This window comes from Pseudomyrmex gracilis, unplaced genomic scaffold (genome assembly GCF_002006095.1).
Source record: "Pseudomyrmex gracilis isolate BER0280 unplaced genomic scaffold, ASM200609v1 scaffold_0, whole genome shotgun sequence".
NCBI classification, from domain to species: Eukaryota; Metazoa; Arthropoda; class Insecta; order Hymenoptera; family Formicidae; genus Pseudomyrmex; species Pseudomyrmex gracilis.
The window spans coordinates 281,843-308,013 of NW_018020584.1; the positions used below are offsets into that span (position 1 = coordinate 281,843).

The 26,171-nt window shown below is 40.1% G+C and overlaps 2 protein-coding genes across 5 annotated transcripts in view; one reads left to right on the top strand and one right to left on the bottom strand.

The window, feature by feature from the left end:
- Window positions 1-26,171, top strand: part of LOC109864218 (E3 ubiquitin-protein ligase MYCBP2) — a 215,883-nt gene that overhangs the window by 9,931 nt on the left and 179,781 nt on the right. The gene's annotated exons all lie outside the window — the stretch shown is intronic.
- On the bottom strand, window positions 1,156-17,267 carry LOC109864249. Its single transcript, XM_020445291.1, has 3 exons — window positions 17,188-17,267; window positions 10,622-11,438; window positions 1,156-3,689 (listed from the first exon to the last, which is right to left on the bottom strand). The coding sequence occupies exons 2-3, from the start codon at window positions 10,832-10,834 to the stop codon at window positions 2,322-2,324; spliced, it is 1,581 nt and encodes a 526-aa protein (XP_020300880.1). The 5' UTR covers window positions 10,835-11,438; window positions 17,188-17,267; the 3' UTR covers window positions 1,156-2,321.

Consider the following 26,171-nt stretch of genomic DNA (forward strand, 5'->3'; position numbering starts at 1 on the left):
CTGCACATACAGTTTTGCATACGTCGCGGTTAATTAGACTCTGATCTTTCGATACGCGGATGCTAATACGACTTATCTTGACGAAGTTCAAGGTATCGAGTATGATAGAGGCACAAAAAGTTCTGAGGTTTAATCCCGTTGTTTCATGCGCTCGAGACGAAACGTCAGTTATCTTCGAGTGCTTCGGGCCGCGTCTATTTAATAAATTAATTCTGCCGTACAATATGTTACACTTTTCGACACTTGCTTTATTTTATTTTTCTTTCTGTGTTTTTCTTTTTGATCAAATATGTTTTTTGTTTTTACGATTATTGAAATATTAATTCCATACGCGATATGTGCCTCCTTTTAATTAGAAAAAAAATGAGAGTAACGTTTATTTATATTTATTGATTACGATCTCCACACAGGAGTATACTCATAATCCGGTTCTTTAACATATTTGCGTTCTACGCAGATTATAAAACGGAGTCGAAGAATATGTTGCTACGTGACGGGATGTACACTTAAAGTAATCTTTGTTTGCTTGTACAAGATTATTTGTTTCACTGAAATCTTTCAGCGTTACATTTTAACGCACAATGAATTCTGCGAGCAAGTATGACATTTTGATTTCCAAGAAGCTTATCTAAAATTAAGTTTAAAATTATAATAACAATAACAACAGTTTATTGCCAAAAGTTTTATAGCAAGCGTATAAATAAATATATCGGCATTAATGTAAGTAGAAAAGTTTGCGATAACGCGAAAAAAGAATTTTTTAACACTTGACACGTAAAAATTAACTTATATCAGGTTGTTGTTTTGCGAAGTTTATTTTTCTCGTGAGTGTTCATGAAAAAACAGTGGCGGACTGTATCATTACATTTGTTTGTAAATTAATATTTCTTTTCGAACACAAATGTTTGATTTAGACATAATTACTTTTTTATTTTATAATAAAAAACACTTGTGTTGCGCGCGAAATCTGTGTTTCAAAACTATAAAATAAGTGTACGCATTTTAATTTACATAAAATTCGAAAAATAATTATTATAAATCGAGAAAAATATATATATCGAAGTCATAATTGATAGAAAGGACTAAAACAATTAAAACTCACAAATGTGTTAGTAGCTTATTGAGTAGCTATTTTACATCCACCACTGACACCTAGGATACGAAATATTTTTATCTTAGTAAATTGATTTATTTCCGATTGTTAACACGTGTTACATTACTGTCAATCTTCTTCTCTATAAAAATCATAGATTTTGATATGAAAGCTTAGCGAGGAGTTTCACATCTTCATTTTATGTTCATCATTTTTTTCTTTGTTCGAGAGATCAGAATGTTTACGGAGAGGACGGACACACGGAAAGTGTGTGCGTGTGCGTCACTCTAGGAATGGCACAGCTGTTCGAGCGTCATCCCATGTTTTTGGTCCTTTCGTACTGTGATTTTCGCTCGAAACGCTCACTAATATGTAATGTAGTGTCATATCGACAAACGGGCGATCTATCGATCGATAAACTTAAAGCAACGGGAGTGCGAAAGGTCGGCCCAATCGCGTATCTTACGCAAGACAGCGAGTTTAGGATTTTCTTCTACATGAATTACTTCTCTCACTCTCTTCTGCTTTTTAATTTGCATCTTAAATCTCATTACTTTATCTTGTACAACATACATTGGCCTTTTTACTGTTTTTATCTTGTTTTTTCCATACACACACACACACACACACATACACGCGCGCGAATTATTTAACTAATCATAAACTTAACTAGCAACAACCGACTATTCAAATACGCGAAATTTTGCTCGTAAAACTTTTTAATCGCCGCGGAACAACGTGATCACCTTCGAGAGAAAATGACGATTTAAAAGGAACGAAGAGACCGCGGTGATCGGATAATCAGCGACCGCTCGTGATATGTGAATGGAAGCTTACGAACTGCGTTGTACTAGAAAATATTAAATTAAACAAAGAGCGGGACAAAGTGTGTCACAGGACTGCGCGTACGCGCTTTCGCATTTTCTCTTATTCACGTTTCGCCAAGCAGCAACGATTTACACAGTTTATATGCACGCGCGATTACAACATTTCAAGAAGAGTTTTTTTTCTTCTTTATTGAAAAGAGTTATCTCACCATGTGAAAATTTTCACTGTTTTTCATTGGCGCTGATCTCGCGCAGCGTCTCTCTCTCTCTCTCTCTCTCTCTCTCTTTCTCTCTCATAGCTTGTACACTCGAAAGCGACTTGACGTTTCCGCCCACTCGAGTTCCTCCTCAACAGGAGCGATGATCGTAGGCCTTCTCGTCGAGCCGCCCGGGGCGTCTCGTTACAACTCGGTCGTGAGCGGCTCAGCCTTCTCGACGATCACGTGGAACTCCGTCTCTCGGTACAGTCTGCCATCCGGCACTACCATGGTTATCCTACTGTCGACTGGCGTGCCGGACGTTGCCGCTTCCCTGCCGATCACGCCGTTTTTCTTCGAGACCACGTCGGGCGCGTTGGTGGGCACGCTGATCCACTTCTTCCGGTTGTTCCGTCTGCGCCTCCGGCAGCACCAGACGATCAGACACACACTCACTATTAGAACGAGCACGGCGCCTACGATGATCAGAATGAAAACGAGCATTGAACCACCGAGCGAACAGTGACGCGCCTCGTAATCGACGAAACTTGTCGGCACACCGTCCGATCCGCCATCCAGACACAAAAAGGTCTCCGGGGTCTCGTTGATGGGCTCCTGAGGCTGGGAGTGGGGCGGTATAAGACTGTTCTGCCTTGTGTAGAATCGCGAATACACGTTTGTGTAGTTGAGTACGTTGTTCTTCCACACGGGTAACATTTGACAGTCGCAAGACTGCGCGATCAAAAGATTGTCGAGCTCTGGTCGGAAGCTTGTGCGGTCGAACATGAGCGAGCCTTCCTCGAAGTTTTCTACGGTATTGTTCTTGAAAATAAAGTCGTGCATCTGCAACGACGACGACGACGACGACGACGATCGAGCCTCGCGATCCGCGCGAATACCTAAGAAAGCGCCCACCCCAATGTTGCCAAAAGTGTTGTTCTTGACGATTACGGCACCGCGTGACGTTACGTCGAACGCTTCGCTTTCCAAACTATCGATTACACAATTCTGTATCGCCACTGTACGCGGGCTTCTCAGAATAAATGCGTTGCTTCTCACAACGCCTATTTTTACGCCGTCTAACATGAACTTGTAGACTTCGATGTCGTTCATAACGCGACTAGGCATTTGATCGCCGAAACTGCCGCCGATCACATGCAGATAGTTGACTTCGAACTTTTTGAAGGCTTGCGCCTCGATCGTATCAACGCGACAATTTTCCAGTCTCAAGGTGTCCGTATGAATCAGATTGGCGAACGAAAAGGCACTGAGCTGGCCGATCCGCACGTTCTCGAACGTGATCGCCTCGACATCGCCGCGGAACACGAAGCTCGGCATCACATCGATGCTGCTGTTCCGCACGGAGATCCGCGTGTCCGTGCTGTGTGACGACAGCTCGAAGCTCTCTCTAACCAGAGTCAAATTTGCCACGTTTACCAGATCCACCGATCGCAGTCCGGCCATCGAAGCCAGACTTGAGTTTGTGAGAATCACGGACGAGCAGTTGTTCACCACTATTCGGCTGGTGTGCGGACTCAGCCGTCTGTCACCCTCCGTAGTCAGGATCAATTCCTGCGGGTAGAAACAATTTCATTAAAACTTTCTATATTTGATATATTGTTTCAGAAATAAGAGAATCATTATTTCAATTATTATTATTATATATATTAATTTATTATATTTATTATATTTAAAAAACATGTATACATGAATACGTTCATAATATATATATATAAATTATAGAGAGAGAGAGAGAGAAGAAATATATTTCAAAACTAAGACGTTCCAAGATAATATCGTTAACAAGATGTAACAAATTAATCCTTGATATTTTCAAGGAGGAAGAATTATAATATTCGCGTGCAACTTGATGTAGTATGCCGGTGGGATTCTAATAGAGGTCGAATGGCCATAATTGCCGGTCTAACTATCCTAATTATTCGCGACGCGCGCGCACGCCCTGCAGTCTCGCTAAATAGCGCAATAATATCATTATAATCACGATGAAAGAGCCGGACAGCTTGATTTTGCGACATGTCGTAATTGTCGTTTCCGTTCGCGTCGCGAGACGTCACGCAGATTGCCAACTCGGACGAAAGTCACGTTCTCTTCCTCTAATCAGTCGTTTTTCCCTATCGGTTGTTTACGTGAATTTACATCGAGCTCTCTTTGTCGGATTTTCCGCTCTGGCGCGCGCTAATACGTGTTTGCACTTGCATACGAATTAGGTGACTTGCTCGGGATTATCTGCTCCGCGCGAACTCGTCGCGCGCGTTGCGCACGTAAAACGATATATACTTACTTTTCTTCGATATCAGAACGAAGATAATATTCCGCGCATCTCCTATACATATTTGCGAGGAAACGACGGGACAACACGGCGGGATAATTTCGCACAAAGCTCGAGAAGCGCGTCTATTTTGTTATACTCCAATGTGTCGCGCTACATGTTGTTGGAGAGCTAATTCGCGCAATGTTGATTCATTTATTTACGCCCGCTGCAACTTTCGTTCGCAACGTCGGAATGTCGCCCGATAACGCCTTGCCGACACCTAAGTTATATCGAACGGTCGATCGCGCAAAACACGTATCTCGCAGTTCTCCGCAGCTTTGATTGCTACAAAGAGACCGCGCGCGAGATATTTCGTATGCGTCGCTCTAGGCCACGCAGTGCTCTCATTAATTATCATTCTCTCTCGTCTAATCGATTCCACTTAAACGTCCAATTCCGCGAGAGATAATATCTGTTAATTTCGCAATGTAGGACGATTCGCAGTTGCAGGATCGATAATCGTCATTTTCGTTTCGTGAAATTGTTTCTACAGAAGACAAAATTTATTTTTGCACGTGGATAAAAGATAACATATTGAAAGAGCAGTCCCGCGAGAATGCGATAAAACAACACAGGAAAGATATGCGAGACAGAGTTGAATAGTAAAAATAGAGAATAGAAATAAAAAGGCGCGACTCCAGACTGATGAAAGAGGACGGTCTTTACGCCATTCTTTTTCAGACGCTGTCGTTCTTAACGTCTTTCGTCCCTTCCTGCTTCTGTTCGAAATTCTCTTTTGTTCTTGTCCTATTGTTCGCGGCTACTTTTCGGACGCACGATGTCGGGCGGAGATTATCAAGCGACGTATTGTACGTGTCTATTCTTGAAGTAAAATCCACTTTTATTGCTTATATCTTGTGTGGGAAATTTATGAGACCAGAGATTTATGCGAAAAGTACTAAAACTCAAGTTTCAGCCTTCCTTTCGGAAAAATATTGTTCAGAATATTTGTGACGACCGTCGAATAATGTATTGCTTTTAGAACACAAAAGCGTTCGGGAATTATTGCTCTCAGCTTCCGAAAGAGAGTCGTTATAATTTCGGATAAATTAGTCTCGGAAAATTCAACGTTAATTTGAATTGAGAAATTTGACTCACACCGAAGAGTTGCGATCGCATCGAGGAGTGTAATTAACGTGTCGCGACTTGTGTCCATCGAGTTTGGTTGACACGTTCCGAAGCTCGAAAAGTCACAAGTAGGTCGTTACGAAACGAATTGTAGTGACTCTGCGTGAAAGATCCCACGGGAGACCGAAATTTTCTTTCACGTGATTTTCCCACATTCCGTGAGAAATGCGAGAAAAGCCACAAGAAGTACAAAAGTGGAAACGATGCTTTTTTTCAAACCTTCAAACAACGCATCTTTATTCAAGTACTTTCTCCGTTTTAGTCACGCCTAGTTTCCCGCTGGATGCATCACTTTCTTCCGTATTCTCTGGATATTTCTGCGCGTCACGTCTAATCCGGTATTCTTTTTCTCGCGTCGAGCGTGCGCACTTGTCGATTACCGCGGAAGCGATTCCCGGGAGGGAATTAAAGTCGATCGGCGAGCGGATTAGTTCATCTCGAACTAGTTCCCGGCTTTTTGCATGTTCGTTGTGTGACGTTTTCCCGGGTGAAAATTTTCGCGAGAAATCGCGCGATTTCATCCAACGATAATTCGGAATTTACTCGAGAAATTGCGAGCGAATTTGCTCTCGATTATGGCAGTTAATCGAAGATGCCTTACGTCTTTTTCCCTAATCGAACGGGAAAAGGTTCATAGAGTCCGTTACGAAGACACTTCTTCGGATGGAAATGAAAATCAGATTGGTTTAATGGGTGGGATTAAGTTCATCGAGAGATATATACGCGTGATTGTCGGATTCCGCCACGAGAAAGAGACAGAAGAAATTCTGAAATCGAAAACGAGAACGGAAAGTGGCATAAATGGAACCGAAAACTCTTTTACGATCTATTAAGAATTTATGCACAACAATTCTTCTTCATATTTATTTGTCATGATTTTTGTACTGTTCAAATTTTCCACTACATTTTCTCCGTTTCACGCTTTTATTATATAATAAAATTTTAAGAGCGAGAGAAAGAGAGGGAGAGAGAGAGAGAGAGAGAGAGAAAATGATCGATGCGATTTGTTTCCACTAATTATTCGGCGTTGATAATATCTAATTATAACAAATTTGCCAATTGGCACGTGATTATCGCGTTTTCGTTTTAATCAGCACTTCGCGTGGGGACGATTTGATTTCTCAGCGACGGTAGTATTTAATGAGCTATTTTTACACGCAAACTACTTTATTAATTTCCTCTTGTCCAGGTTCGTTTATTAGCTTGTTACAACAATAACGCTGGAAACCGATTGTTACTCCAGTTTACTTCGCATCATGCAGCTCAGTCTGCAATTTTCTCCGCATAAATTGGTACGACACATTGATGTCTTTCCACTTTTACAAGTATTTTCATAATCGCGCCCATCTTTTTCTTATAAATGGCATCCTTACGTTTCCGACAATACTCGCGATCGTTACTTTTACACTCTGTCCGACTCTTTCTTTCGTTGTTTCGTGTATTCTCACATTTCTCTCTTGTTACGGCAAGCGCGAGTTAGATCGGGCTTGCTAAAAGGCTCTCTCAATTATTTACGTTCTTCGTCAATTATTCAGCGAGCAACCATAGACTTGCTCACCGAAGGATCCATCGGTGACCCCTTGTCGTTAGAGAAGAAGTTTAAAACATTTCCGATTACTTTGAAATCGAGTTTCTTTTATTAACCAGTTTTAACTCAAACTGTCTTCGCAAAAGCAGTTTTAATGCATGATTTAATCGCTACCGTTAACTTGGTATTCTATTAGATATATTTCTTTGGTTTTCGCTGTCTAGACTGCTTTATTTTTTCACATAAAGCTATTATAAATAAAATTTAAAGCTATTATTAAATAAAACTATTCCAAATTATTTTCAAGACTTTTATATGCCATGTATTGTTCGCAAAAATAACTTTAGAAAACATATAACTTAATTATCAATAGATCTGACTACTTTTGTACGTCAACTAAATTTGTTCTGTTAAATTAGCTTGTTAGTTATTTTAATTATTACTATTTGAAAAAGAACCATCAGAAGAAAGAGAAAAACAAGATGTATTTTAATATTTAATTAATACTAAAATATATCTAAAATATACCTTTCGACTATACGTTGAAAATTTCATTTTTATCGTATTTTTTTGTGCTCGTCATTGAAATACAATTGTGTTTACACGCGTGATATGTTGTCGACCATGGCAAACACATTTTCGGCTGTCAATTAGCCGTTCTACAGAAATTCACAATTCTGTTTGCAATTTACATTTCTTATCGTTATAGCGAGTCACTTGGTTTTTTTTTGTTCGTAATCTGTCTTGTATCTTTTGCTCGACACTAAAGTTCGTGCGCGTTTTGTTTTTTGCTCGTATCTACTACGCAAGTACAAGGCCGTCGAAATTGTCGAGACGTCTATACCATTTTGTCGTTTATTCGAGCTCATCTTCTTCTTCCGGCGGTCGTTTTGTCACGCGCGCGCGAATTTTACGGATCGAGTTTACGTTGTATTGTTTGAATTGACCGCCAGCGTGCGCGTCATGTGTACTCTTCGTGCACTCGGAGTGGGCACAAAGAGCGCTTTATCGCAATAATGACAGCGCAAGAGAGAGACGTTCCTCCGCAAGGACACAACGCGGTAACATTATCTTTCTCCGTTCGCGGTCCGCGCAGTTAAAACAACGTCGTTGCATCGCGAAATATTTGCCCGCGCTGTGCTCGTATAGCAGCGTCCCGATTAAATTTCCGTGGCGCGCACTCAACCCTCTCCGCGCGCGATGAATACGAGACTCGTTTACGTAGCCCGGCACCGGAATTATTCCCGCGTGTGAAATTGATAAAATCTCGGAATTTTAAATCAAATAACGCGAGGTACTTTAATTGTAGTAACAGGGTTGATTGTTTTATCTTGTCGTATAATCGTTGGGCGCAATATATGTACATATATTCGCACACGACCATTCTCTCTACCTCAAATCGCATTCATTACTTTCTTATCGTGCCACTTCAACCTCGTACTATCGCGCGCAGCACTGCATTCTTTATCGCGGCGAAAAAATACGAAACTCGGAAAGGGCTACATTCGTAGGAGCAAGAAAGATGAAGAAAACGCAAGAAGAAGAAACTTTGGCGAAGTCGAATTTCAAACTCTCATCATTGCGCACGAAAAAAGTTGCTCCGAATTTATTGAATAAATTCCGACGATGGAAGAGGCGATGATACTCGCGTTACTACGCTCTCCCTCCACGCATTCGATTTGATTTAAGAAAAACCGACAATTTCCGCTTTCGCCGTGTGAGGAAGAAAGCGCACGTTGGCTAGCGCGCGTGATCTTCAAGTCCGACAACGCTCGCTCGCTTATCGCGATATCGCGTTGCGATTATGAATCATTCGCGCCGCTGGCACGTAGATTCTTCCCGATCGTGCCAGTACTCCTTTAATATCACGGATTGCCGGAAGCATCGAAAACGCGCGCCGCGAATCAAGCGAAACAAACGAACACCACGGCTTGCGTGATCGTAGATCGCCGAGGGATTACTCGCTATTTTTTTCCGAGCGTACGTGGCCCACGGGGGATAAAAACGAAACATTTACGAGCGGGTGGAGAAGGATCAGTGGATCCATCCTTCCTCACGCACCCATCTACCTGTCCGCCCGCATCCGCCCTTCTCGCCCGCGCAAGACCCTACCGATTTGCGTAAACATACTCTAATTTATGAGGGTTTTTCACCCCTCCGTCGCGACTGGCACCCTCGCGCGATTTACGAGAAATCCCCGCGTAACCGGGGAGATTAGGCTCGTCCCGACTGATTGCCCTTCCCTTCTCTCGTTTACTATCTTTCTCGCAGACATCTCCGACGTTGCACCGTTATAGCGCCCGGCGGGAGCGGCAAAGAAGGGGAAAGAAGAGTCTTCTTGGGGCGCGATTATTACTTTATCTCGATCTTTGTTGCCGTCTCAGCCTCGGGCGATACGCGGCGCCGAAGACATCATTGAGATCCCGAAGAAACATTTTCTCTCTTCTCTCCCTTCTATCTCGTATTTTTTTCTCTGTCCTCCCTCGCGGCCGCGGCGGAGAGATCGGGTTTTACGATTTCGCCATCGCACGAAGCTACCCGTGGTCCCGCCCCTTTATCTCCCCGTCGGGTAATTCGCAAATGGAATAACATCCCTCGCGGAACAAAGAACAAGCAGACAGACAGAGAGAGAGAGAGAGAGAGAGAAAAAGAAAGCTCTGTGTCGCATTGTCTGAGTGAGATTTTTCGTGCGATAGCGATAGCCTCCGCCGCGGTTTCCGCACGAATTCGTTGTTGAGAACGCGCGCGCAAAATCTCCACTGTCGTAGTTCTCCGGATCATTCTGATCGTTCGAGGTGAAAAAAAGGTAAGAGATATCGTAGACCGAGATCGGAGACTACGTTCATCCAACGCGACAAACAAAATCATCGGAATGAAAAGAACTGCCCGAGTTTTACCCTTAGTAGAACCTTCGACTCGACCCTGCAGTCGAGTGTATTTTTATAAAAAAAAAAACATAAACGTCTGTAAAAGGGAAGGGGGGGCGTGAGTTTTCATAAATAACGCGATGAAATAGATATCGTAGAAAAATATTGATGTCATGGTTTGAAAAATTATAGCATAACGTAGAAAATATGCGGTTAAAAAATTAATCTCTTGTACTTCTTTGAGGACTTGCTTAAATGTTATTTTATCACAAAAGTATATGTACGTTAACACATATATCTCGAATGGATCATTATATGCTTTCGTATATTCAGGATCGGGTTACGCGTTTTCTCGCTCGTGATAAACGGAGTTAGATTCTCCGTTAAATACGATGAGCTGTTTCGGAAATACGAGAAGAGAAAATACACTTCCTTGTCTCGGAGTCGAAAGATACGTGCCTAGATGTACGCTGGTGATAGCGGTATCTTTTTTGTCCGCTATCTCGCTATATTACCTCGCCCGTTTCTTCATGCATAAGCGCGTCGACTTCTCTCAGAAAGAAGTCTCCACCATTGAGCGGCGAGTGAAAATCGATTCTCACGCAAATATCTTATCGAAGATAGTTATCGACTCGTCGAAACTACCTACCTCTCCTTCCTCCTTGCAGTCGCAGGTTAATCTGCCGTAGTGGTCGCAGGAGCAGGGCGAATAGTCGCACCTGCTGGTGGAATTGGTCAGGACGCCCTTGAATAAGCTGCTCCAAAAGAGTCCTAAGATCGCGCTGCTTAACACATATTTTGTTGCTCTCATTTTGCGCTTCTCACTCGCTCCTTCTCCCCCTCCACTCTCTCCTTCTGCCATACACGCTCAAAGGAACTCTTCTCCGTTCCACGCCACTTCTTCCTTATCAGCGGTCGCTTTATGCCGAGACGGCGCCAGCCAATTTCGCATCGAGCCGGCCGCGAAGTCGCCTCGACATGTCTGTATCTCGAAATCCGCGCACCGTCGAATATCTGCTTGTTATTCGCTTTCAATTTTCGTAGCGGTCACTTTTTTGGTTTTTTTAACTTAACATACAATTAAACAATGACTGTAATCGCGATGACTTTCGCGATTAATCCGCTTGCACCATGGAGAGCTATCTCGACCTCGTCGCGGCACGTGACACACGCCACGCAACGTTACGTGATTCGGTCATAATCTGCGCCTCGCCTATAGCTCAACTCATGCCTCGCGATGACGACGCTCGTCCGGTATTGGATATATATCTCCGAAGCTTATTTCGAACCGCCGGCTCATGTGGAATCTTCTACCACGGCATTCATCTCGACGCTTCGTTTCCTCGCTGGGATGCGATCCAATTTTGTCGGTGACAACGTGCAACGTTCTTGAACATCGCGCGCCACTTCGCCGATAGATTTCTTCTTGCCTTTGACTTTATTCTTCTCTAAGCGATCGTCCGTCTCTGTAAGAATGGAAAAATTAGGAGCAATCTCGCGGTTTTCTCTACATGTACACAAACTAAATTTTTCTGAAATTTATTCTCGCCGCGCGTTTCATCAAGTTTTGCAAAAGTAACATCGTAACTACTCTCAACGATATCGCATGAATTTTGTTTCTCCTTCTGCCCCTCCTTTGATAACTACTACGCTGCGTTATCATGTTCAATCGTACAGGGACGGACGTACTGTTGAAGTGCCATACGATATCGCTGCCTCAAACGATAGCGACACAATATCCGACGATGATAATCCGTGACCACTCTGCTATTCTCTCACTGTATACCGTTGCGTGACTAATCGTGCCTACATTCCTACGTTATCAAAGTCTCTCTCGCTCGGCATGACGTGGTTCTGTTTATCGTGTAAATATGTCAACTTGCCGTTATTGCAAACTTTTCGCGTTGGTGAACGTGTTCCTCGCTTTCGCAACGTAATTATAAAATCTTCTTATTTATCGACTTTTTCGTACTAGTCTCAGTAAGTTGAAAATTTATAATATCAAGAAAAAGAGAGAACTGAGATAAATTGTTTTAAGTTATGAAAATTTAAAGCTACATTTCATACACATCTTCGATTTTCTACAATAAATAAGAAGTTACAAGTTGTTGCAAAATATATCTTATTTAGAATTAATCATTACGTGTTTTATTTTGTGTTTAATTATATAAACTACTGTTAGGTGTAATATTATTCTATCTTAATGAATTACACCTCGAAGTTGCAAACGGAAAATAATAACTTTAGAAATTACGATCATAGATAACCAATGAAATGTATCTTTGATAGCTTTTTTTTTTGATGAGATAAACTTTGGTCTCAGATCGTAACAAAAAAATGAAATGGCACGCTTGAAGCGGGCGAGATCGATAGACATGAAAGGAACGTCGTGAATGAAAGGCAGTCCTCTCTCATTCAAAGGATTCGAGAAGAATTTCCCTTTACGGTTGAGTCCTTCCAGCAACGACCGCTCGAAATTTCTTCCGGTCCGTTTTTCAGTCTGTCCCTCTCACGACTTTTTGCTCTACTTTCAGTGCCAACAAAAAGAGATATCTCACTATTATCGCGGTGCTTTTACTACGCTAATTGCTCGTTGAATTAATTAAACTAGTTTGAAAAGAAATTTATACACAATTTCAATACTCAGCTTAATCAGAAAAATATAGCTCAGTTTTGCTTTTTCATTCTTTTTTTTAATTGAACGTTAAACTTACATTATTTCAACTCGTCAGAGACGTATATTTAGATATCGTTCTTTCTTTCTTTCAATATTTAGATATCGTTCTTTCTTTCAATTGATGAGAAATACATATGTGAAATTCATGTAAAAACAAACATATATTGTACCACACATGTGTGCGCGATCAATATATATATATATATACATACACACACACCACATATGTATATTTATAATTATTATAAAAAAGCTAATTTAAATTGTTCTAATTTCTATGTTCGAGAAATTTGTGTTTTATTTTCGCTTCATTACTATTATTGTCATTTTCAATAACAGAGATAATATCGCGCGAGAAAACTCATATGTCGCGGTATTGATCTGTAGATCGTTTTCAATTAAACGAATATTCGCGTTTGCTCCTCGGCGATCGATGGCGAAAGAGCAGGTGCGCGCGATCGTTCGTGCGCGATTAATTGACCGGTGGCGGGTCAAACTGGATGTCGGTTCTCGCGCGCTGCGGCTATAACGAACAGGCGAGGCAGGACGGAGAAATAGAGTCAAACATACAGTGCACACACGTCGAAAAAGAAAAAAGGGAAATACGGAGCAATTCGATAACGGAATTGACCGGACGGACAGACGGGAAGACAGAGCGAAGCACACGAATTATTTCGGACCGGCGGAATCACCGCGGTCGAGACGATTAAACGTTTCGGCCCGTCTGATTTACACCTCGTTAATGGATATTCATATATATTCGGAAGCTCCGGAACCAAACAATCGAAATTGTCTCCGCGTATTTATTGTTCCAGAAACACACTAGAACGGATCGACAGCTATTCCCATCAGTCTCACTCTCTCTCTCTCTCTCTCTCTCTCTCTCTCTCTCTCTCTTTTTCCGTCTCTTCGACACGCGATAAATAAGCTACGAGGTGATACGAGATATGTGTAGGAGGTAAATCGTTTCCGATTACGTGACTTCTTCCTCTCACTCGGAATACCGCGTCGATTTTCTCCGACAACCACGTACGCTATACACACGAGGCGAATCGTTCGATCTCACCCTCACGCGCTTCGCATAATATCGTATATGATTTCTCGTCGCATTGCGTACGATTTGAAAAGCGAGTAAGAACGACAACGATTCTCCGAGCGAGCAGCACTCGAGATATTTGCTTTTATTCCTTCGGTAACGTCTTATCTTCCTATCTACTTTATCGCCGCGACTTGCAAAAATTGTCCGCCCCCTCTCTCGGGAAAGCGTTTGCAGTTCTCGGTGGTAACGATAAAAGAGGCCGAAAGAACGGTGGAGGTGAACACTGATCTACATCCTCGCACTGGTCTAGCTCACGAAGATCCAGAAAAGAGAGAAGTAATTTTTTCGTACTCGGGAATTAAGATCGGATTTCGGGATTGCGACCCGCTCGCCGCTGAGACGAGGGTTAATCCGGTGATAATTTGACTATGATTTCGTTTTTCCGCATTCTAATTTATTAGTAAACGTAAAAAAACCCGGAATTTTTATCATATAATTACAGTCTGTTATTTGTGGAGAACACAACAATAATGGGTTGTAGAACATTACACGTGCGACGCGCTTGTCAAATGGTCTAAAAGCTGTTTATACAATGCCACCAGCAAAACGTGTCTCATTATAATGCGGAAACAGCCGAGTGTCATCGTTGGTCGTGACCCGGTTCGATCATTTACGTATTAAAACGATGTGTTTTGAATAAAGTCGGCTGTCACCAGAAGCGCGCATAATGTGGTTGACAAATTACTGCGGGAAAGAGGAAGAGAAGGAATATATAGTACATAGAGCGTACGGCTATGTAACATTGATTATTGATAAGCTCTTTCTCGGTCACGTTTAGCTAATTCAACCGAAGCGTTAGAGTGTATTTTGATCGCTTGATGTGGCCGCGTTTTAGTCGCAATTTCGGCCACGCAACATGCCCGCTTTTTTGAAGTTTTATCGAAACTCCAGAATCGCGCCGTCCCACTTCATTGCACTTTCATTCCGACTAGCGACAAACGGGTTTTTTGTGCGATGAGTTTCACGTAATCAGAAACAGAATAGAAACGCCCCCCACTTGATTGCACATTTTATTTCTACAATAAATCAAATTTGACAAAAAGTTATCTTTTCTTTTTTAATGAAAAAATGTCACATATTTTAATTATGAAGACAGTTATTTTAATGATTTCGTTAACTTATTAATATTTTATTAGTAACATTTCGAATAACATTGATAAAAAGTAAATTTTATCAACAATTTTTGTTCAAAAAAGAGATGAATTATTTAACAGCATTTTTTGATTGATTATTTATTGATGCATGTTTGACGCATCGCTATTTTGAATGCAGTTGTATATTCCGCGGTTCCGCGCCAGCTAAACATTTACAATGACGAGTCGAACACGCCAGGATTGAACTGTCGGTTTGCGCGCGTGAAAAATAAAATCACGTGTGTCAAGTGATACAGTGAGCGCTGTAACGGTCCGATGATGATCCTGTTTAAATAGAGAACGATTCAAACGCGGCAACTAACGCATGCACTTGCTCATTTTCATGTTTGTTACGATAACGAATGACGATGTTTTCGAACGCGTACGTAAAATATTAGTTTTGTTCGTTATCGATATCGCGTTTTTAATGCGACATACGGCTGCTAGGTTATCAGCATGAAGCTGATGATAACCCACATTAGAGAGAACGTACACAACTGTCTTTTCTAAACGACACTAGTTTTTTTTACATTCTTTCCTTTCCAAATAATCGGCAATAAAAGATTTCAAGTTTGTTCATCATAAAGAAAAATCGACCAACGATTATGTTGACATAATAACAACAAATTTCTTTGATATGATAAAAATTGACAGCTTAGAATAGATCTTTTCAGTGTTCGAATTTTTCTCAAGAGTACGTTTATATTTTATTTGTGTATGTTGTACCTCACATAATTGTTTCCAAAAATAAAATTATTGCAATTGCAAATATCTTAAGTTTCGAGTTAGAAATGTTACAAATTAAGATCTAAACTTTGATTAAAATAATGACACATAAGAAGATTATTGGAATATAACGTTTCCACATCCGATGTGGAATATCTTTTGACTGCTCGATTTAATTCAAGTACATTTGCCGCTGCGGCCCTGTGCCCCGTAACTCAACTCAAGTAACGTTATGCATGCAACGTAGAGAGAGCAACGCCGAGCGGAATGTTTAGTCTCGCGGCATTGTTTTCAATTTCGAGAGAACAGTAGGCGAGAAGAGCGAGTCCCAGTCGAGAGTACTTCAACATCGTTACGTCACGAGCCCTTAGAGACTTTCATAAATCCCTTTTTTCTCCGAAATTTCACGGTACAACAATTACTCGTCTCTGATATCAAATGTCCAGAAATTATATGCAAATTTTGAAGAAAAAAAAACAAAAAAAAAATCAGATCCTTGAAGAAACTTGAATGGTTAGATCAATATCTCACTTATCACGTATGTCAAGTTTGACACAGAAAATTTTCTGTTATTATTTGAAAAACCATTTCTACGAGAATGTACTACAAACAATTTCCATAGATATATTTAATTCTGTACAAGCTCTATTGGAATTCTCACAGGCAATCGGCATATCTGATAAAACTTGTACGACAAATGCAATGTCGACCTTATTCACGCGTGACGCGACAATTAAACGTCTTCTGCTTGCCAGCGCGACGACGATTCTTTCTACGACAGCGAAGCAGGCTAGTGGCGAGAAACGAGCAATTAATCGTCCCTACAGCTGGCACGCGGGTTGTAAGAGATAGCGCGCCCGCACGATGCCACGTGGGAAATCAAGTATTACGGTCTCTTGCGATGATCCATCCGACCGAGCTTTCCTCAGATGTTACGCGCGATCGCACAGAACAAACTCAACCGTCGTCGCGACGATCAAGTTGAATTTCTTGTCGCCGCGTCGCGACGACACTGACGTTCGTCGTCAAGTGACGACCGATCGACTTCACGGAGCGCTGCGAATCGCATTTTATTTTATGATTCGACCCGCGGTCACGTTATTTAAACCGTCTTAGCGAAAAGACCGTGCGCAGACTAGGTGTGTAAATTGCTCCCGATGCGTGATGCAGCTGCTGCCGCGTGACGCCGCCGATCGCGTTATGCAACGATCGTGTGAGAGGATGTGTTCGTACGCAAAAATAATCGGGCAATAATTAACTAGTAACGTATAACTCCGAATATTCAATTTTTAATATTTGAAAAACGATCTCTCCTTGTGCGTTCTTATGGTGAATTACAAGCGCGTCACTAATCGGCACAAAAATTGTGGCTATTGGTACTGGGTGATCATGTATGTTTTTTTTTTTAGACTATCATTGAAATAGGTTTTTTCACTCGCGGGAGTATTACGCTTCACAAGAACACTTCTCCGTTATGTGCCGGCCGTTCGTTCTCTCACGAATATAAGAACACTTGGAACGAGAGCTATCACGCCGAGTGTATACTATACGTGTATACGTAAGAACAGGTCTGGCATTACCTTAAATTCCATACCCGAGCAAACTCACGACGCGTCGTCGCCGACGCGCGAACAGCGACTGGCCGCCTTTCGAATTCGCGGCTGCTTTGCACCTCGGCGACGGTTATCGCGACACGAGTATTCTCTTTCTCTCTCTCTCTCTCACTCTCTCTCTCTCTCTCTCTCTCTTTCTCTCTCTCTCTCTCTCTCTCTCTCTCTCTCTTTCCATCAATCCTTCCCTTCTCCTACGCCATCCGCTTCCTCCCGCTGGAGTAAAACGCATCCCCACTGTGCGCAGCAAACTTCCCTCTCTCAGCCAGCGCTCTCAGTGCGTTTTCTGCTGCGTTACGGCGCATCTCGTTTCTGTTCTTCTCGTTCTGGTTTTCTTTCTCTCTTTTTGCAAAAATTCTAAAAAAGTCCAATTTAATTGTCTTTATAATCCTTACACGGAAGTTTAAAATAATCTTTTTTTTTTACTGTTTTGGCAGTAGTAGCAAATCATGTGAAATAAGTGTGATTCTTAATAAAATATATTTACAGGTTTTATTGATGAGATGTAAGAACAGTAAACATTCTTACTTACAATTAGTTGTCAACAAATATGATAAAAACAAGTATCGCAGTTAGAAGATGTATTAAGACGTATTTGTATACTAGAATGTATTATTTTATCTATATTAGACGAGATCTACTTGCATGTGTATGGTTATCTCTTGAGAATATCTGAGTCAGGTGATATTTATCGTCGTTGTAGTCGATGTGTCACTGAAATAATGAATCAATTAGTCACAAAAATCGCAAGCATCGCTATTTCATTTGCATCTATCTTCTTTTTTATCTTACTTGGTATCTACCGTGCGACCCTATTTGGCTCTTTTGCCGTCTTACGGTTGCAAACTTCTTATCAGTCACGACCGATAAAGCATGGCTGATAAGGCCGTTAAGTCTTGACGCTTTGGCTGCTACGATCGCATCTTTCTTTCGTAATGGCGAAAATTTATTTTTATTATCAGCTTTTACGTAGAAAGCGCGTGTCGCAATTTCTTAAATATACATGTAAAATTTCTTTGTTGTAGATAACTCTTTTTTCTTTAATGAAAAATTGCAGTTTCAGATTGTGTTTTTATTTCGACAATTTGATTGTAGTGTTTTAGTAAAATGTAAATTTTCTAATATATCATTACTTCGCATTTTGTTTTCTTAGTAAAAGCATTGGATTAAAAAGAAAAGATATTTAATGAAGCCAAAGAGTTTGAGGGATTAATAATTGCTTTGAGATACTTAGAGATTGCGTTGACAACGTGTGATAAATTGCTTTTGATAAAATTCTCCATTTCGTGCTTTGATGTACATTTCCTTTTGCATTTTTTAAATCTTTAATGCTGTTTAAAAATTTTTCATACAATTTTCAAGAACATTGAAATTATAAAGTTGTATAGTTTTAGTGATACTGTCAGGAGTCAAAAATCTTATTGCAATTAATGTTTTTATGAATTCCGATATTATATAAAAACAAAAAAAGAAAAAAAACATGTTTTTGATAGAAAACACAATAATGTTTCAAGAATGAAAACATTAACGCTATTGTTGAACTCTCTTCCTTATCTGATCTAAAAATTGATTTCGTCATTTGCTCTTCTGACAAGAGATGTCACGAATGACATTGCTACGCTGTAAAATCCATACGACGGCCTTCAACAAACGTTATTGCTCTCGTTACATTTCGATATTTTGACAGCTATGGATTTTCGGAACGTTGAATTTCCATACAGTATCGATTTGCTTCTGAAAATCTCAAGCAAGCAAAGAAATATAAATACAAGCAGAGCGCGACATTCAGTTTCGTGAGTAATTGCGCAACGATTCGTACTATCTCGTATTTCGATAACAACGATTTTTTACGATCGGTTTTGCGCCGCAATCTGAAAATCCTACTATCTGGATTTGTGACAGTTTCACATGACGTCGCGCGTAAAAATATTTCATAATAAATGCAGTTACTGCCGCATTTATTTCAATTTTCGGATTTATCTTGTTTCCATTTTTTCCCAACATATTGTGTGTGTCTCTTACGCAACACCAGTGGACTTTGTGCACATCGGTAAACGATAAGCCACGAGCTTTCGAATCTTCAAACGAACAAATCTATTAATAAATCAACAAATCTATTTGTGACACAAAATTCTAATACACAACAGAACTCAATGAATACACATTGACGATTATAATATTAATATAGGTCATCTTGAAATATAATTAGGGATCGGAATGCTTTGAAACCAGTATAATTTCAAATCCGATTCACTTCGTCGATGCGTGATGGCCATTCCTGTGTTTGTTCGCAACAACAGAAACGCGACAATTAACGACTGCAGCATGGAAATTGATCTCATGAATATTGCACCGCTTTCATGCAACGTTCATCGGCGGATGACGCTAACGTTGCACATTTCATTGAATTACGTGTGTTTAAATTTTATTTTATTTTATTTTAGCAGCAAGTGCGCTTACTACACGTCGCCATTCATGACTCGCAAGTCATTGCTTATCGCTCGCTAATGTGCGCGCGGCCTTACACTTGTACTTAGTTTCGTTTCTGCAAAGCATGTCGTAATGTTTCGTCAAAAAAAACCTCACGAATCAAAATCTCACGCGAGAAATCACGCGGGTCAACAATTCACCTTCAACTTCGCGCGAAGAGAACGCGGTTTTCCCGAGATCTTTTCCGATAAGAAGCGTACTTTTTTGGTGATCGATTTGTCGCAATGCTGCGCGACTCATTTCGTAGCTGCCGACGTTACTCTTTCTCTCTCTTCTCTTCCCTTCTTTTCTCCCTCCCTCTCTCTCTCTCTTTTTCCCTTCCCTCCGGTGCAGCCAAACGTCATATCGCACGAGTAAAATATCGAGAAGCCCGCGATCTGACTGCCGCCGAAGATTAATCGCGACCGTGGCTACTCTCGATAGATTTTCCAATTTCGATATGACGTTGAAAAAGTAGCGCGACTCTCCGCATGTGTGTGTATGTGTGTACATGTGTGTTGTCGACGATCACGACCGAACGGAAATGCACGCTCGAACGGATGATATTAAGTATTCTCCATATTGATACGCCGCTCACACCGATAATCTCAATTGAGATTATATCAGTATGTCGTTTCGTATGACGTATTACCGCCGCTACGCGATCGCACCGCGCTAATTTTTTGCTCGACCCAAACAGATGATTAATTACCGTTAGATATACAAGTCTGACCTAGTTAGTTAACTAGATAGATTTGATAAGCCCAAAACTGTTGCACTCGTTTCCGTAACTATTTCCATGTGTGTGACTCTGAACAACATGAATTAGTGAGTTTTCTAGTATTAACTTTACTAGAGAGAGTTTTCTAGGCAACTCCAAATGTTTGTTTGACAAAACTGTACTTTTTCTCTTCTACTTTCAAAGAGATCGATATTAACGAGTTTATTATTCTAAATATGAAATTCACAATAATATTTGAAACTCGGTGGAGCTTGTATTCGATTATCGAGATGCTTCATCTCTTCTTCAGTTCATCTTTGTACCGTGATTGATTAAAAACGCATTTGTGTGTAGCGTTCGTTTTTCTAAAGAAATGTTGAAACTCTGATATGACTCTGCTCTTCTCCAACATTCGACTTCTTCTTCGGGATGCTTCAATCGTCCGTGCGCGTTTCGTATAAGCTTTTCTTGAGAAAAAAGTGAGCCTACCATTGTTGCGAATTCATTGCGAAAATGACGTTTTACGCGTACCTCGCGAGGAGAGTGGAAAACGCAGCGAAATGCATCCCGTCAAATGGAGCTTGCGCGCGACAACGTTTGCTCGTTCGCTCGTTCGCTTAGTGAAATGCATCTGGAAATTTGTTTTACCGCGCGGTGGAAACAAAAGTACACATATCTTACCAAATGGGAAAACTTCGCAGTTCAACAATGAAGGGAGGATTACACGTGAACATCGTTGTATATGCGACGCATGTGTCGAATATAAACAAGAACTCGGAGACTACAAGGCGGAATTTTACGCTTGATAATATCGCAAAATAAAGAACGAAGTGAAAAAAGATCGCAAAACTCATCAATAATTCTATGATTGAAGAATTATTCGAATAAATATATAAGTAATATCAGTTTTCCTGTTGAGACTTTTCTCAGTATTATTACTATTATTATTTCTATCGGCACTACAAATCACGAATGAGAGAAAGAGAGAGAGAGAGAGAGAGAGAGAAAGAAAGAAGGAGCGCCAAAACATTAATTACTTACGTGTCAGTAGTCGGTTCTAAAATAGTTTCAGCTGACGTTAAACAAGAAATCACACTAGGAAAGTAGGAAAGATTAAGAAGAAAACACGGTAGGTATTTCCATGCGTGCACGTCTGCGCAGAAATATAAATTGCTGGTAGTTGAGACTGATAAGGTGGAATCTATAAGATCTCTTTGCAAACGTATCGAGGGGACGAATCTTGAATCGCGCGCTGCGCGCTAAGAAAGATAATCGTTGTTAGAGAGAGTGGCAGTCGCGACCGCATCCGGGCGCGGCGAAACTAGAAATTCCAAAACCCAGAAATTCCAGTGCCCGATAACACCAACGGGACCATAAATGTAGCGTTTCGGAAACGACGTGCGCCGGCAGCTCGCTGGGGCGATATATACTGCTGTTTCCCACCGGAAGTTATAATTGTTTGCCGAGTTTCTCCTGGCGCTCGATGCCCCGGGGAGAGCAACGTTGTATCTGACTCCACTCTTCCTAGTGTTTTCAACGGAGAGAAATAGAAAGAGGAAGAGAAAGAGAGATTATAGGGATGGGAACAGTACTCGTTACTTGCGTGCAAGCGGCCGCGGGATTTTGTTACAGGCGTCATGATATTTTCGTTTTCTATGCACCTCTACTACAATTTTGCTGTCTAATCTTTCACTGCAAGCGTTTGCAACATTATAAATCTTGCAAGATTCATAAAATTAAAGGTTTTATACATCTTTTTATTTGTTAAATATATGAGAACGAGATGGCACTTTATATGTAGAACGAAATTCCGTACCAAGCAAACAGATGACATTCAACACAAACTTTACTGCGATTGGAATGCACACATCAATAGCCAGGCTCGAAATGACTAATGAAGTATCGAGACGCATAATACGAGGATGATTTGCGACGAGAAAGGCCGTTCTCGAAGGCGAAACAAGACTTTATTGGCATTGCTGCTTTTGTCGCGTGTGTCACGTGCAGTGGCGTAAATTTCGGCCTTCTGTTCGTATTTTTCATGGACTTTACGATACGTATCGTCGACTTGCTTCGGAAAAGAAAAAATATTGAAACAACATACCCTTTTTCACAATAACTCAAGATTTCGCGATTGCGAAAAATATTAACAATAAATTTGCTCGATCGTGCTGCTTTTCTTTCCGCTCGATATTTTCAACTATATCTTGGCGCACGCAGGAGTAAGGAGGTTGGTGTTTTTTAGCATCTTTTAGACGCTTTGTGCGATACGAAAGGTAATAGAAACAAATACGATGTATATAAATACAGTCATAAAATCGCGCCGTTTTCTTTATATCCAAATACATGTAATATATTTTCAGACAGTTTCTTTTTAATGTTTGATGATTTCGATCGACGTGTTTATGATAGATTATAAATTCCAGAGTAACACATGAAATTCTGAAGCAATATTCAGAATCTAAATCATGAAACATTTGAACAGTTATTTCTGATTCCTTCTATGATATTCCACGTGCGCAAATAGAAGGGATAAAACTACTTAAATATGAAAGTCTGATCTACTGTATTTCAATCACACGTGCTCATCCTCAGCTATATTTTCCGATAAGACATATACTTTATATATATGTTACATAACAGTAGAGATTTACATAATTGCACAATGTACCTACAGTAGATGCATGTGTTGAATATGGTCAGTGCGATATTATGTATTCTTTATTTGTTTTCCTTAGGAAATTACAAATCAAACTTTACACATTTTCTTATCCTAATTCTTAATTCTACATGTGTACCTATTTTACTACTAATGCTAATATTATATTATTATATACGAGGAGCGACTAATGAGTATCCGAAACGGATGCATAAATAACAACAGTAGCATCAACATTGGTGATATACACATTGTCGTTGACAAGTTTCATCCTTCCGAAGAACAAATCTCAAACGCTGGCATATTATTGTAGTGTTTACGCAGATATTTAGTAATCACACTTAATTAGACAAAATTTCAACGAATTAAAACACAAGAAACTCTTCTCTTTTTCGTTGTTTTGCAAAATAAAGAGTAAAATAATCGCGTTACACTTTGATTTGATTTAATTTTTTTTCTTTTTAGATATTGTAAATACGAAACGAGTGAAAGTACGTCAACGAATACACGTGATGTCTTTTCTTAATTATTCGTATCACGGGCAGAGGATCGCTTTTAAAAAGCGATATCCCACGCGAACGTGTCAAAGCGACTCGTAAAAACCCATTGCTTTTCTCGCGCGGAAAGTGAATCTCTTTTCCACGTCGACGAAAGAGATTCGCACGTGCATATACAGACACATGTAATATATAGATTATATATACATACACAGTGCGTATAACGTCGACGCGAGAGTGCACGTATAAATATTTATTCACTACAAGAGATGCGTGCAACCACTCCCTCTTGACTCTGATACGACCGCGCGTGTGGCATATATTTTTTTCCTCTCTTGCTCGAGAGAGAATCAACTTTACAACGGGTTTACAACGAAGGAAAAAAGTTTTTTCGTCGTACTGTACACACCTTTAATACTGCATAAATTTGTATTCTCGTCATCGTAATTTCATACTTCGTAAATTTGCGGCATATTTGTAGAAAATAATCAGTGTTCTTCGCCCGAAATTGTTCACACTTGTCCGTTTTGGGAATCTGGCTGTTGCGTTTTTTTTTTTTTTATATTAATGCATCTTCTCTTTTATATTAATGCAGCTTCAGCTCGCTGAGCATCCATCACTGTCGCCCGATTGTCTTTATCATAACTTACGTGTGGTTCAATAAGAAATTGCAGATCCTAGAAATAGCATCGAATAGCGATAGCGCGCTAATGGTGCACGTGTTATTGGCTAGGAAACTTTTTGTATACTTTATAAATATTAAATATACTGGAGTGGAAATTTTGATGCTACTTTCAAACTTTTGAAGATACTTTGCACCTATTTAGCTGACCAATATACTTATTTAAGCCTACTTTGACAATATTATATTCATTTACTTCTCTTTTGAACCTTTAATTCTATAAATTCTACGTTACTTTTATTTTGAATCTAAAAACACTCTCGATATTTTGGTGATTAAAGTAGGTTCTTTTTACATAAGAACTAAAAAATAGTACGGTACAAAAAAAAAACAAATACAATTAATTTTTCTTTCGCGTTAATTATTCTTTCAATGACATAAAATTATAAAACCACTGTGTTTTGCGTGTCATAAGTTGAATTAAAATAAAAAAATGTATTAATTTAGTTGTTCAAAATAACCTAAATATGTAAATTAGATTCATTTGCATGTATTTATGTTTTTGACTTTACGTACTGTATAGTTTTATATTTTTTGTTCTTATCAACACGCACGTCGGTATCTAGCTAATTGTAAACGGCACAGATCCCAAGTGACTACGCGTGCTCGTAAATGCTCTTAATGATTTTCTTGAAAAAAAAAGGGCTGGTCTCACGTCGCGATAGAATGAAACCGAGGGTAGAAAAACACAGCCTCTAAGAAATTTATATCTCGTGTTAATGCTTCAATAACCAAAATGCGAGAAACTATAAAAGTCGGTCATTTCATGATACGGAAAGTGAAGTTGTTAGATGTTTTTAAAAAGAAAATTATTCGTCTGTAAAATAGTGTCTTATTAACAAACAATAATTAAATGTTTGGTGTTAAGAAATAACGTTTAGTCATGAGAAATATTTACGGATGGCGTGATTATTGAATCAATTCCGTGAGTCATTAAAGACTTAATCAAGATTTAGAACGCATCGTTAGAACGTAACATTGCGGAATGCTCTTTCACGTTCAGAGCCGGAAATCTTTCGTAAAATTGAAATAGCGTCTCGAGACGAAAGCAAAAACGCAAATGAGAACGAGAAACGGTAAAAAAGAAAGAAAATGTGTGTCTCTCTCGCACAGAGTAATTAAAACTCAGAAAGTCTCTAAGTCGCTTCAAAGACTACGCGTAATTTGCAAACGCTTTCAGTTCTCTCTTCTCTGAGCGTGCAAGAGGGATGAACGATCAACTTTCTAAGATATGTACGGTATTTTTTGCGCTATTGATGTTAGTTTACTGTCGATTGCGCGTGGTTCTTGTTACTCGTCTTTGTCAGTTTTTTTTTACTTTTAACAATTATTGTAATTTCAATTTTTTACCATCGATCATTATACTATTTTCTACTATTCGCTCCTTTTTGTTTTTAAATTTTCGTAAACCGTTTGATATTTTACGACGCGCAGTGAAAAGTCCTGTGAAAGCGAGTGACGGACCGTGCACGCATTTCGGCCAGTTTCATGAGATAAAGAATAAATTGTTAGAAGGAGAAAGAGAGGAGAGAAAGAGAGGAGAGAAAGAGAGGAGAGAAAGAGAGAGAGAGAAGAGGGCGTATGCTCCACCACAGAAACGTTTTGAAGGATAGAAGCTGAGCGGTTGTGTGTGGGGGTGGCAAGTTGTGTCGTTGGGGTGTGGATGGTGGCAGGTCGGGGTGAGCTTTTAAAAAGTCGGATAACCGAAGTGTGGCTATTGAAAGGCTGACGTGTGGACCCTTTGAAGTTCGATACACCATACCGATATACATTGATGTGTGTTTAGCTCTTCAACTCGTGAGTACCCCGATAGTTCGTAGACTCGTGATGACCCCGAGTCGAAATTTTGACTCTCTGATGAACCTCTCATTCTACTATATATAGGAGTTACGATAGTAAAGTAGGTTCAATTGCAAGGATAAAATT